Source organism: Odontesthes bonariensis, chromosome 6 (assembly GCF_027942865.1).
Source record: "Odontesthes bonariensis isolate fOdoBon6 chromosome 6, fOdoBon6.hap1, whole genome shotgun sequence".
In the NCBI taxonomy this organism is placed as follows: domain Eukaryota; kingdom Metazoa; phylum Chordata; class Actinopteri; order Atheriniformes; family Atherinopsidae; genus Odontesthes; species Odontesthes bonariensis.
The window spans coordinates 289,392-302,116 of record NC_134511.1 but is presented as its reverse complement, the minus strand read 5'-3'; the positions used below and the strand labels follow the sequence as shown (position 1 = coordinate 302,116).

The 12,725-nt window shown below is 38.4% G+C and overlaps 1 protein-coding gene across 1 annotated transcript in view; it reads left to right on the top strand.

Moving 5' to 3' along the window:
- LOC142382696 (uncharacterized) overlaps positions 1-12,725 on the top strand; it is an 85,240-nt gene that overhangs the window by 27,759 nt on the left and 44,756 nt on the right. The window contains exon 2 of the mRNA XM_075468818.1: positions 10,625-10,792. Coding sequence (XP_075324933.1) covers positions 10,625-10,792 — 168 coding nt within the window. The remainder of the gene's footprint in view (positions 1-10,624; positions 10,793-12,725) is intronic.

The following is a 12,725-nucleotide window of genomic DNA, read 5'->3' as shown; positions in this document are numbered from 1 at the left end:
GGGAAACTCTGAGTTTATTAACCTGAAATGAGAGAAACTCTGAGTTTATTAACCTGAAATGAGGGAAACTGAGTTTATTAACCTGAAATAAGAGAAACTCTGAGTTTATTAACCCTGAAATGAGGGAAACTCTGAGTTTATTAACCTGAAATGAGGGAAACTCTGAGTTTATTAACCTGAAATGAGGGAAACTGAGTTTATTAACCCTGAAATAAGAGAAACTCTGAGTTTATTAACCCTGAAATGAGGGAAACTCTGAGTTTATTAACCCTAAAATGAGGGAAACTCTGAGTTTATTAACCCTGAAATGAGAGAAACTCTGAGTTTATTAACCTGAAATGAGGGAAACTCTGAGTTTATTAACCTGAAATGAGACAAACTCTGAGTTTATTAACCTGAAATGAGACAAACTCTGAGTTTATTAACCCTGAAATGAGAGAAACTCTGAGTTTATTAACCTGAAATGAGGGAAACTCTGAGTTTATTAACCTGAAATGAGACAAACTCTGAGTTTATTAACCTGAAATGAGACAAACTCTGAGTTTATTAACCCTGAAATGAGAGAAACTCTGAGTTTATTACCCTGAAATGAGAGAAACTCTGAGTTTATTAACCCTGAAATGAGGGAAACTGAGTTTATTAACCCTGAAATGAGTGAAACTCTGAGTTTATTAACCTGAAATGAGAGAAACTCTGAGTTTATTAACCCTGAAATGAGGGAAACTGAGTTTATTAACCCTAAAATGAGAGAAACTCTGAGTTTATTAACCCTGAAATGAGGGAAACACTGAGTTTATTAACCCTAAAATGAGGGAAACTCTGAGTTTATTAACCCTGAAATGAGAGAAACTCTGAGTTTATTAACCCTAAAATGAGGGAAACTCTGAGTTTATTAACCCTGAAATAAGAGAAACTCTGAGTTTATTAACCTGAAATGAGGGAAACTCTGAGTTTATTAACCCTGAAATAAGAGAAACTCTGAGTTTATTAACCTGAAATGAGAGAAACTCTGAGTTTATTAACCCTGAAATAAGAGAAACTCTGAGTTTATTAACCCTGAAATAAGAGAAACTCTGAGTTTATTAACCCTGAAATAAGAGAAACTCTGAGTTTATTAACCCTGAAATAAGAGAAACTCTGAGTTTATTAACCTGAAATGAGAGAAACTCTGAGTTTATTAACCCTGAAATGAGAGAAACTCTGAGTTTATTAACCTGAAATGAGAGAAACTCTGAGTTTATTAACCTGAAATGAGAGAAACTCTGAGTTTATTAACCCTAAAATGAGAGAAACTCTGAGTTTATTAACCCTGAAATAAGAGAAACTCTGAGTTTATTAACCCTGAAATGAGAGAAACTCTGAGTTTATTAACCTGAAATGAGGGAAACTCTGAGTTTATTAACCCTGAAATGAGAGAAACTCTGAGTTTATTAACCTGAAATGAGGGAAACTCTTTAGTTTATTAACCCTGAAATAAGAGAAACTCTGAGTTTATTAACCTGAAATGAGGGAAACTCTGAGTTTATTAACCCTGAAATAAGAGAAACTCTGAGTTTATTAACCCTGAAATGAGGGAAACTCTGAGTTTATTAACCCTGAAATAAGAGAAACTCTGAGTTTATTAACCTGAAATGAGGGAAACTCTGAGTTTATTAACCCTGAAATAAGAGAAACTCTGAGTTTATTAACCTGAAATAAGAGAAACTCTGAGTTTATTAACCCTGAAATGAGGGAAACTCTGAGTTTATTAACCTGAAATGAGAGAAACTCTGAGTTTATTAACCCTGAAATGAGGGAAACTCTGAGTTTATTAACCCTGAAATGAGAGAAACTCTGAGTTTATTAACCCTGAAATGAGAGAAACTCTGAGTTTATTAACCTGAAATGAGGGAAACTCTGAGTTTATTAACCTGAAATAAGAGAAACTCTGAGTTTATTAACCTGAAATGAGAGAAACTCTGAGTTTATTAACCTGAAATGAGAGAAACTCTGAGTTTATTAACCTGAAATGAGAGAAACTCTGAGTTTATTAACCCTGAAATGAGAGAAACTCTGAGTTTATTAACCCTGAAATAAGAGAAACTCTGAGTTTATTAACCTGAAATGAGGGAAACTCTGAGTTTATTAACCCTGAAATGAGGGAAACTCTGAGTTTATTAACCTGAAATGAGAGAAACTCTGAGTTTATTAACCTGAAATGAGGGAAACTCTGAGTTTATTAACCTGAAATGAGAGAAACTCTGAGTTTATTAACCCTGAAATGAGAGAAACTCTGAGTTTATTAACCTGAAATGAGAGAAACTCTGAGTTTATTAACCTGAAATGAGGGAAACTCTGAGTTTATTAACCTGAAATGAGGGAAACTCTGAGTTTATTAACCTGAAATGAGGGAAACTCTGAGTTTATTAACCCTGAAATGAGGGAAACTCTGAGTTTATTAACCTGAAATGAGGGAAACTCTGAGTTTATTAACCTGAAATGAGAGAAACTCTGAGTTTATTAACCTGAAATGAGAGAAACTCTGAGTTTATTAACCTGAAATGAGGGAAACTCTGAGTTTATTAACCTGAAATGAGAGAAACTCTGAGTTTATTAACCTGAAATGAGGGAAACTCTGAGTTTATTAACCCTGAAATGAGGGAAACTCTGAGTTTATTAACCTGAAATGAGAGAAACTCTGAGTTTATTAACCTGAAATGAGGGAAACTCTGAGTTTATTACCCTGAAATGAGGGAAACTCTGAGTTTATTAGCCCTGAAATGAGAGAAACTCTGAGTTTATTAACCCTGAAATGAGGGAAACTCTGAGATTATTAACCTGAAATGAGGGAAACTCTGAGTTTATTAACCTGAAATGAGGGAAACTCTGAGTTTATTAACCTGAAATGAGAGAAACTCTGAGTTTATTAACCTGAAATGAGGGAAACTCTGAGTTTATTAACCTGAAATGAGGGAAACTCTGAGTTTATTAACCCTGAAATGAGGGAAACTCTGAGTTTATTAACCCTAAAATGAGGGAAACTCTGAGTTTATTAACCTGAAATGAGGGAAACTCTGAGTTTATTAACCTGAAATGAGGGAAACTCTGAGTTTATTAACCCTAAAATGAGGGAAACTCTGAGTTTATTAACCTGAAATAAGAGAAACTCTGAGTTTATTAACCTGAAATGAGGGAAACTCTGAGTTTATTAACCCTGAAATGAGGGAAACTCTGAGTTTATTAACCCTGAAATGACGGAAACTCTGAGTTTATTAACCCTGAAATGAGGGAAACTCTGAGTTTATTAGCCCTGAAATGAGGGAAACTCTGAGTTTATTAACCCTGAAATGAGGGAAACTCTGAGTTTATTAACCTGAAATGAGGGAAACTCTGAGTTTATTAACCCTGAAATGAGGGAAACTCTGAGTTTATTAACCCTGAAATGAGGGAAACTCTGAGTTTATTAACCCTGAAATGAGGGAAACTCTGAGTTTATTAACCTGAAATAAGAGAAACTCTGAGTTTATTAACCCTGAAATGAGAGAAACTCTGAGTTTATTAACCCTAAAATGAGGGAAACTCTGAGTTTATTAGCCCTGAAATGAGGGAAACTCTGAGTTTATTAACCCTGAAATGAGGGAAACTCTGAGTTTATTAACCTGAAATAAGAGAAACTCTGAGTTTATTAACCCTGAAATGAGAGAAACTCTGAGTTTATTAACCCTAAAATGAGGGAAACTCTGAGTTTATTAACCTGAAATGAGGGAAACTCTGAGTTTATTAACCCTAAAATGAGGGAAACTCTGAGTTTATTAACCCTAAAATGAGGGAAACTCTGAGTTTATTAACCCTAAAATGAGGGAAACTCTGAGTTTATTAACCTGAAATGAGAGAAACTCTGAGTTTATTAACCCTAAAATGAGGGAAACTCTGAGTTTATTAACCCTGAAATGAGGGAAACTCTGAGTTTATTAACCTGAAATAAGAGAAACTCTGAGTTTATTAACCTGAAATGAGGGAAACTCTGAGTTTATTAACCCTAAAATGAGGGAAACTCTGAGTTTATTAACCCTGAAATGAGAGAAACTCTGAGTTTATTAACCCTGAAATGAGGGAAACTCTGAGTTTATTAACCCTGAAATGAGGGAAACTCTGAGTTTATTAACCTGAAATGAAGGAAACTCTGAGTTTATTAACCTGAAATGAGGGAAACTCTGAGTTTATTAACCTGAAATGAGGGAAACTCTGAGTTTATTAACCTGAAATGAGAGAAACTCTGAGTTTATTTACCCTGAAATGAGGGAAACTCTGAGTTTATTAACCCTGAAATGAGGGAAACTCTGAGTTTATTAACCCTGAAATGACGGAAACTCTGAGTTTATTAACCCTGAAATGAGGGAAACTCTGAGTTTATTAGCCCTGAAATGAGGGAAACTCTGAGTTTATTAACCCTGAAATGAGGGAAACTCTGAGTTTATTAACCTGAAATGAGGGAAACTCTGAGTTTATTAACCCTGAAATGAGGGAAACTCTGAGTTTATTAACCCTGAAATGAGGGAAACTCTGAGTTTATTAACCCTGAAATGAGGGAAACTCTGAGTTTATTAACCTGAAATAAGAGAAACTCTGAGTTTATTAACCCTGAAATGAGAGAAACTCTGAGTTTATTAACCCTAAAATGAGGGAAACTCTGAGTTTATTAGCCCTGAAATGAGGGAAACTCTGAGTTTATTAACCCTGAAATGAGGGAAACTCTGAGTTTATTAACCTGAAATAAGAGAAACTCTGAGTTTATTAACCCTGAAATGAGAGAAACTCTGAGTTTATTAACCCTAAAATGAGGGAAACTCTGAGTTTATTAACCTGAAATGAGGGAAACTCTGAGTTTATTAACCCTAAAATGAGGGAAACTCTGAGTTTATTAACCCTAAAATGAGGGAAACTCTGAGTTTATTAACCCTAAAATGAGGGAAACTCTGAGTTTATTAACCTGAAATGAGAGAAACTCTGAGTTTATTAACCCTAAAATGAGGGAAACTCTGAGTTTATTAACCCTGAAATGAGGGAAACTCTGAGTTTATTAACCTGAAATAAGAGAAACTCTGAGTTTATTAACCTGAAATGAGGGAAACTCTGAGTTTATTAACCCTAAAATGAGGGAAACTCTGAGTTTATTAACCCTGAAATGAGAGAAACTCTGAGTTTATTAACCCTGAAATGAGGGAAACTCTGAGTTTATTAACCCTGAAATGAGGGAAACTCTGAGTTTATTAACCTGAAATGAAGGAAACTCTGAGTTTATTAACCTGAAATGAGGGAAACTCTGAGTTTATTAACCTGAAATGAGGGAAACTCTGAGTTTATTAACCTGAAATGAGAGAAACTCTGAGTTTATTTACCCTGAAATGAGAGAAACTCTGAGTTTATTTACCCTGAAATGAGAGAAACTCTGAGTTTATTTACCCTGAAATGAGGGAAACTCTGAGTTTATTAACCCTGAAATGAGGGAAACTCTGAGTTTATTAACCCTGAAATGAGGGAAACTCTGAGTTTATTAACCCTGAAATGAGGGAAACTCTGAGTTTATTAACCTGAAATGAAGGAAACTCTGAGTTTATTAACCTGAAATGAGAGAAACTCTGAGTTTATTAACCCTGAAATGAGAGAAACTCTGAGTTTATTTACCCTGAAATGAGGGAAACTCTGAGTTTATTAACCCTGAAATGAGAGAAACTCTGAGTTTATTAACCCTGAAATGAGAGAAACTCTGAGTTTATTTACCCTGAAATGAGAGAAACTCTGAGTTTATTAACCCTGAAATGAGGGAAACTCTGAGTTTATTAACCCTGAAATAAGAGAAACTCTGAGTTTATTAACCTGAAATAAGAGAAACTCTGAGTTTATTAACCCTGAAATGAGAGAAACTCTGAGTTTATTAACCCTGAAATGAGAGAAACTCTGAGTTTATTAACCCTGAAATGAGAGAAACTCTGAGTTTATTAACCCTGAAATGAGGGAAACTCTGAGTTTATTAACCCTGAAATGAGGGAAACTCTGAGTTTATTAACCTGAAATGAGAGAAACTCTGAGTTTATTACCCTGAAATGAGAGAAACTCTGAGTTTATTAACCTGAAATAAGACAAACTCTGAGTTTATTAACCTGAAATAAGAGAAACTCTGAGTTTATTTACCCTGAAATGAGGGAAACTCTGAGTTTATTAACCCTGAAATAAGAGAAACTCTGAGTTTATTAACCTGAAATTAGAGAAACTCTGAGTTTATTAACCCTGAAATGAGAGAAACTCTGAGTTTATTAACCTGAAATGAGGGAAACTCTGAGTTTATTAAACCTGAAATAAGAGAAACTCTGAGTTTATTAACCTGAAATGAGGGAAACTCTGAGTTTATTAACCTGAAATGAGAGAAACTCTGAGTTTATTAACCTGAAATGAGGGAAACTGAGTTTATTAACCTGAAATAAGAGAAACTCTGAGTTTATTAACCCTGAAATGAGGGAAACTCTGAGTTTATTAACCTGAAATGAGGGAAACTCTGAGTTTATTAACCTGAAATGAGGGAAACTGAGTTTATTAACCCTGAAATAAGAGAAACTCTGAGTTTATTAACCCTGAAATGAGGGAAACTCTCAGTTTTCTGATTCACAAAGAGAGGTAACTTGAGCTCTCGGTCAGTTGCCGTAGTAACAGACTCTCTGAACCTAACCAGGTTTTACTCAGTGAACCTGGAGTGTCTCTCTGTCTCCGCCCTCTTTCAGCCGTTTGATTTCCTCATTCATTCAGTCAGCAGAGCGAGTTCTTCTTCTTCTATAAGTCCTTTAGGCACAGCAGGAGGCGACTGTTTCCACCAACATGTCCTTCTGACAACGATCCCGTGGATGAAGGAGCAGCATTACTGCGCAGAGAAATAAATATTCATCAGGAGATGGTTATCATAGATGTTTTAGCATTTACAGACAATTATCTTTTTGAGCGGCACCATCAGAATGTGTTGGGACAAAAGAAAAAAAGACATAAAAGACAAATAAATATTTGTATGAATAGGCTTAAAAAAGACATATATAGGCCTGTTATGTTTTATAAAGGCACTCGTGTCTTGGGGGTGGATTCCCTCCGGGGATTCCCTCAGCCACTGGCCTTCTGTTAGAGGTGGCGGTGCTGGGCAGGCACCGGTTTTACGGGCATCTGCCTTCTTTCTGTTGGCTCAGTAGAAGTCTGTGTTAATTTAAATAGGCTTAATTATTTAACAGAACATGATATAGATGAGAAGACATAGTTTATATGTGTGAGAACAGCATTATGTTGGGGATAAAATAACTGCACAGTCAAATAGCCACTTAATATTTACTTTACAGTGTAAAACATGATCAGAATGAGGTACCTCCATGCCGAGGTCTCACCTGTTATAATGAAATAAATGAATGGGCTACCATTCAATCACTTTTCCCTGTAATATTATTGGGATTGCAAAGGACTACATTTAAACTTCAGCGGTGCTGCACTCATTTCTAAAAACGTGTTGAAACTCGGCGTAAGATTTCCAATTCCAGGTTGGGGAAAAAACGTAGCCCCTCCTCTTCCCCGTTGCCATGGTGACTCCATTGATGCTGGCTTTTTAAAGTTGTGGTGCACGCGCTGAACTCAAGGTGAACCTACTCAGAGCTGATGAAACTCACTCAAATCAGCGTTTCTGGAACAGAAAACTCGGAGTTTTCTCTCAGAGTAGATGAGCTCAGAGTTTTCTCTCAGAGTAGATGAGCTCAGAGTTTTCTCTCAGAGTAGATGAGCTCAGAGTTTTCTCTCAGAGTAGATGAGCTCAGAGTTTTCTCTCAGAGTAGATGAGCTCAGAGTTTTCTCTCAGAGTAGATGAGCTCAGAGTTTTCTCTCAGAGTAGATGAGCTCAGAGTTTTCTCTCAGAGTAGATGAGCTCAGAGTTTTCTCTCAGAGTAGATCAGCTCAGAGTTTTCTCTCAGAGTAGATGAGCTCAGAGTTCAGGAACAGACTGGAACAGTTGGTGGAACCTGCTTTGTGAAACGGACCCCGGGTCTCTTCTTAAGAGAACCAGAGGAAGGTGTTTGTGTTGCTGACCTGGAACTGTCAGAATATTCAGAACCACCCGGCTGATTGAGTGTGTTAATCCGTTAATCCTCCTCGTTAGCGTTGATTAGCCTGAGGAGCTCAGCTGGTGAGTTTCTGCACGTCTGACCTCGGCCGACCTCCGGCACCACGGGAGCTCAGGGTGGAGCTCAGGATGGAGCTCAGGATGGAGCTCAGGATGGAGCTCAGGAGCTCAGGATGGAGCTCAGGATGGAGCTCAGGATGGAGCTCAGGAGCTCAGGATGGAGCTCAGGATGGAGCTCAGGATGGAGCTCAGGATGGAGCTCAGGGTGGAGCTCAGGATGGAGCTCAGGGTGGAGCTCAGGGTGGAGCTCAGGATGGAGCTCAGGATGGAGCTCAGGAGCTCAGGATGGAGCTGAGGATGGAGCTCAGGATGAAGCTCAGGATGGAGCTCAGGGTGGAGCTCAGGATGGAGCTCAGGGTGGAGCTCAGGGTGGAGCTCAGGATGGAGCTCAGGATGGAGCTCAGGGTGGAGCTCAGGAGCTCAGGATGGAGCTCAGGATGGAGCTCAGGGTGGAGCTCAGGATGGAGCTCAGGATGGAGCTCAGGAGCTCAGGATGGAGCTCAGGGTGGAGCTCAGGATGGAGCTCAGGATGGAGCTCAGGATGGAGCTCAGGGTGGAGCTCAGGATGGAGCACAGGGTGGAGCTCAGGATGGAGCTCAGGATGGAGCTCAGGATGGAGCTCAGGGTGGAGCTCAGGATGGAGCTCAGGATGGAGCTCAGGATGGAGCTCAGGGTGGAGCTCAGGGTGGAGCTCAGGATGGAGCTCAGGATGGAGCTCAGGGTGGAGCTCAGGATGGAGCTCAGGGTGGAGCTCAGGATGGAGCTCAGGGTGGAGCTCAGGGTGGAGCTCAGGATGGAGCTCAGGATGGAGCTGAGGATGGAGCTCAGGATGAAGCTCAGGATGGAGCTCAGGGTGGAGCTCAGGATGGAGCTCAGGGTGGAGCTCAGGAGCTCAGGATGGAGCTCAGGGTGGAGCTCAGGAGCTCAGGATGGAGCTCAGGGTGGAGCTCAGGATGGAGCTCAGGATGGAGCTCAGGATGGAGCTCAGGAGCTCAGGATGGAGCTCAGGATGGAGCTCAGGATGGAGCTCAGGGTGGAGCTCAGGGTGGAGCTCAGGATGGAGCTCAGGATGGAGCTCAGGGTGGAGCTCAGGATGGAGCTCAGGATGGAGCTCAGGGTGGAGCTCAGGAGCTCAGGATGGAGCTCAGGATGGAGCTCAGGATGGAGCTCAGGGTGGAGCTCAGGAGCTCAGGGTGGAGCTCAGGAGCTCAGGATGGAGCTCAGGGTGGAGCTCAGGGGTGGAGCTCAGGATGGAGCTCAGGGTGGAGCTCAGGAGCTCAGGGTGGAGCTCAGGAGCTCAGGATGGAGCTCAGGGTGGAGCTCAGGGTGGAGCTCAGGATGGAGCTCAGGGTGGAGCTCAGGATGGAGCTCAGGGTGGAGCTCAGGAGCTCAGGATGGAGCTCAGGGTGGAGCTCAGGAGCTCAGGGTGGAGCTCAGGATGGAGCTCAGGATGGAGCTCAGGGTGGAGCTCAGGATGGAGCTCAGGATGGAGCTCAGGGTGGAGCTCAGGAGCTCAGGATGGAGCTCAGGATGGAGCTCAGGATGGAGCTCAGGGTGGAGCTCAGGAGCTCAGGATGGAGCTCAGGATGGAGCTCAGGATGGAGCTCAGGGTGGAGCTCAGGATGGAGCTCAGGATGGAGCTCAGGGTGGAGCTCAGGAGTTGCTGGAGTTTTAACCCGGACTAAGAGATCTGAACACATCACAGCAGCTTTAAAATCTTTACTCTGGCTTCCAGTCAGTCACAGAATAGATTTTAAAAGCCTGCTGATGGTTTACATCTGTGATCTGTTCAGAGAATATAAAGCCAGCAGAGCTCTGAGATCCAAGGACTCAGGTCAGCTGGTCCAGTCCAGAGTCCAGACTAAACATGGAGAAGCAGCATTTAGCTGTTATGCTGCAAACAAGTGGAACAAACTGCCAGTGGAGATTAAACTTTCACCAAATGGAGACATTTTTAAATCCAGGTTAAAGACATTTCTGTTCTCATGTGTCTATGCATGAAATCTGCACGCTATCTTTGAACTTATCTGGACTGTTGCTGGTTTTTAAATTCATTTAAATGATTTTATTTGTTTCTCTTTATATTCTTTTATGTATTTTAATGCTTCTTCCACTCCCTGCTGCAATGCTTTTATTTTATGTAAAGCACTTTGAACTGTTTGTACATGAAATGTGCTATATAAATAAATTTGATTTGATTTGATTTCATTTGAAGGGTTTGTTCACAGCTGACGTGACGACTTTAAATACAGTCGGGATATAAATATATAAATGTATCTCTATAAATAAGTGTAAAGATATATTATAAGTATAAAGATATTCATAAATAAGTATAAAGATCTTTATAAATAAGTATAAAGATATACATGCTCCCAGCTCGGTGGAAACAGTTTGGGGCCCCTTCCTGTTCCCCCCTGGTGGTCACATCTGCTTTTTCTACCACAGGCCCTGTGATGCTCTGTGGCTGCAACAGGAGGCCAAGAGGAGGAAAGAAAGAGGCTGTAAGGAGAACAGAGATCCAGAAGATCTGCACAGAACCAGAGGAACCGGAGGAACCGGAGGAACCGGAGGAACCGGAGGAACCGGAGGAACCCTGAACCCCAGCAAAAGACGGTAAGATCCCTTCTCCATCAGTAGGGATGGGAATCTTGTTGAGAACCGGTTCCCAGTGTTTCAGTTCCTTGGAATCGTTTGGCGATTTTGCAAACGATTCCCTTTTCGATTCCAGTGGGCGCGAATGAAGTCACCACGCAGCGTTGCGTGGCGAGTCCAGCGCAGCCAGCAGCCAACAGTAAACATGGCGCCAAAGCGGTACAAACGCTGGAAAGTTTGGTTACACATCCCTAAAAAAGACGACAACAGGGCAACTTGCAAAGTGAATATTTCACCAAAGGGAGGAAATACTACCAACATGCAATAACTATGAATGAATGTCGCGTTTTCGATCCGCTCCGGACTAACGTTGGTGAATCTGAACCCAGCAACGTTAGCAACCTTAGCATGTCCTCGGCTAACACTGCAGGTCACTAACTAACTAACTAACTAACAAACTAATAAACTAACTAACTAGCTAAATAACTAATAAACAAACTCACTAACTAACTAAATAACTAATAAACAAACAAACTAATAAACAAACTAACTAATTAACTAATAAACTAACTAACTAACAAACTAATAAACTAATAAACTAACTAACTAACTAGCTAAATAACTAATAAACAAACTAACTAACTAACTAGCTAAATAACTAATAAACAAACTCACTAACTAACTAACTAACTAATAAACAAACAAACAAACTAATAAACAAACTAATACACTAACTAACTAACTAACTAACTAATAAACTAACTAACTAATAAACAAACTAACTAATAACAATCCAATAAACAAACAAACTAATAAACAAACAAACTAACTAACTAACTAACTAACCAATAAACAAACAAACTAATAAACAAACTAACTAACTAACCAATAAATAAACAAACTAATAAACTAACTAACTAACTAACCAATAAACAAACAAACTAATAAACTAACTAACTAACTAACAAACCAATAAACAAACAAACTAATAAACAAACTAACTAACTAACAAACTAATAAACAAACAAACAAACTAACTAACTAACTAACCAATAAACAAACAAACTAATAAACAAACAAACTAACTAATAAACAAACTAATAAACAAACAAACTAACAAACCAATAAACAAACAAACTAATAAACAAACTAACTAACTAATAAACAAACAAACTAACTAATAAACTAACTAACTAATAAACAAACTAACTAACTAACTAACTAACTAACTAACTAACTAACTAACAAACCAATGAACAAACAAACTAATAAACAAACTAACTAACTAACTAATAAACAAACAAACTAACTAATAAACTAACTAACTAACTAACTAACTAACTAATAAACTAACTAACTAACTAGCTAAATAACTAATAAACAAACAAACTAACTAACTAGCTAAATAACTAATAAACAAACTCACTAACTAACTAACTAACTAACTAACTAACTAATAAACAAACAAACTAATAAACAAACTAATAAACTAACTAACTAACTAACCAATAAACTAACTAACTAAATAACAAACCAATAAACAAACAAACTAATAAACAAACAAACTAACTAACTAACCAATAAACAAACAAACTAATAAACAAACAAACTAACTAACTAACCAATAAACAAACAAACTAATAAACTAACTAACTAACTAACTAACAAACCAATAAACAAACAAACTAATAAACAAACTAACTAACTAACAAACTAATAAACAAACAAACTAACTAATAAACAAACTAATAAACAAACTAACTAACTAACAAACCAATAAACAAACAAACTAATAAACAAACTAACTAACTAATAAACAAACAAACTAACTAATAAACTAACTAACTAACTAATAAACAAACAAACTAACTAACTAACTAACTAACTAACAAACCAATAAACAAACTAACTAACTAACTAATAAACAAACTAACTAACTAACTAACCAATAAAC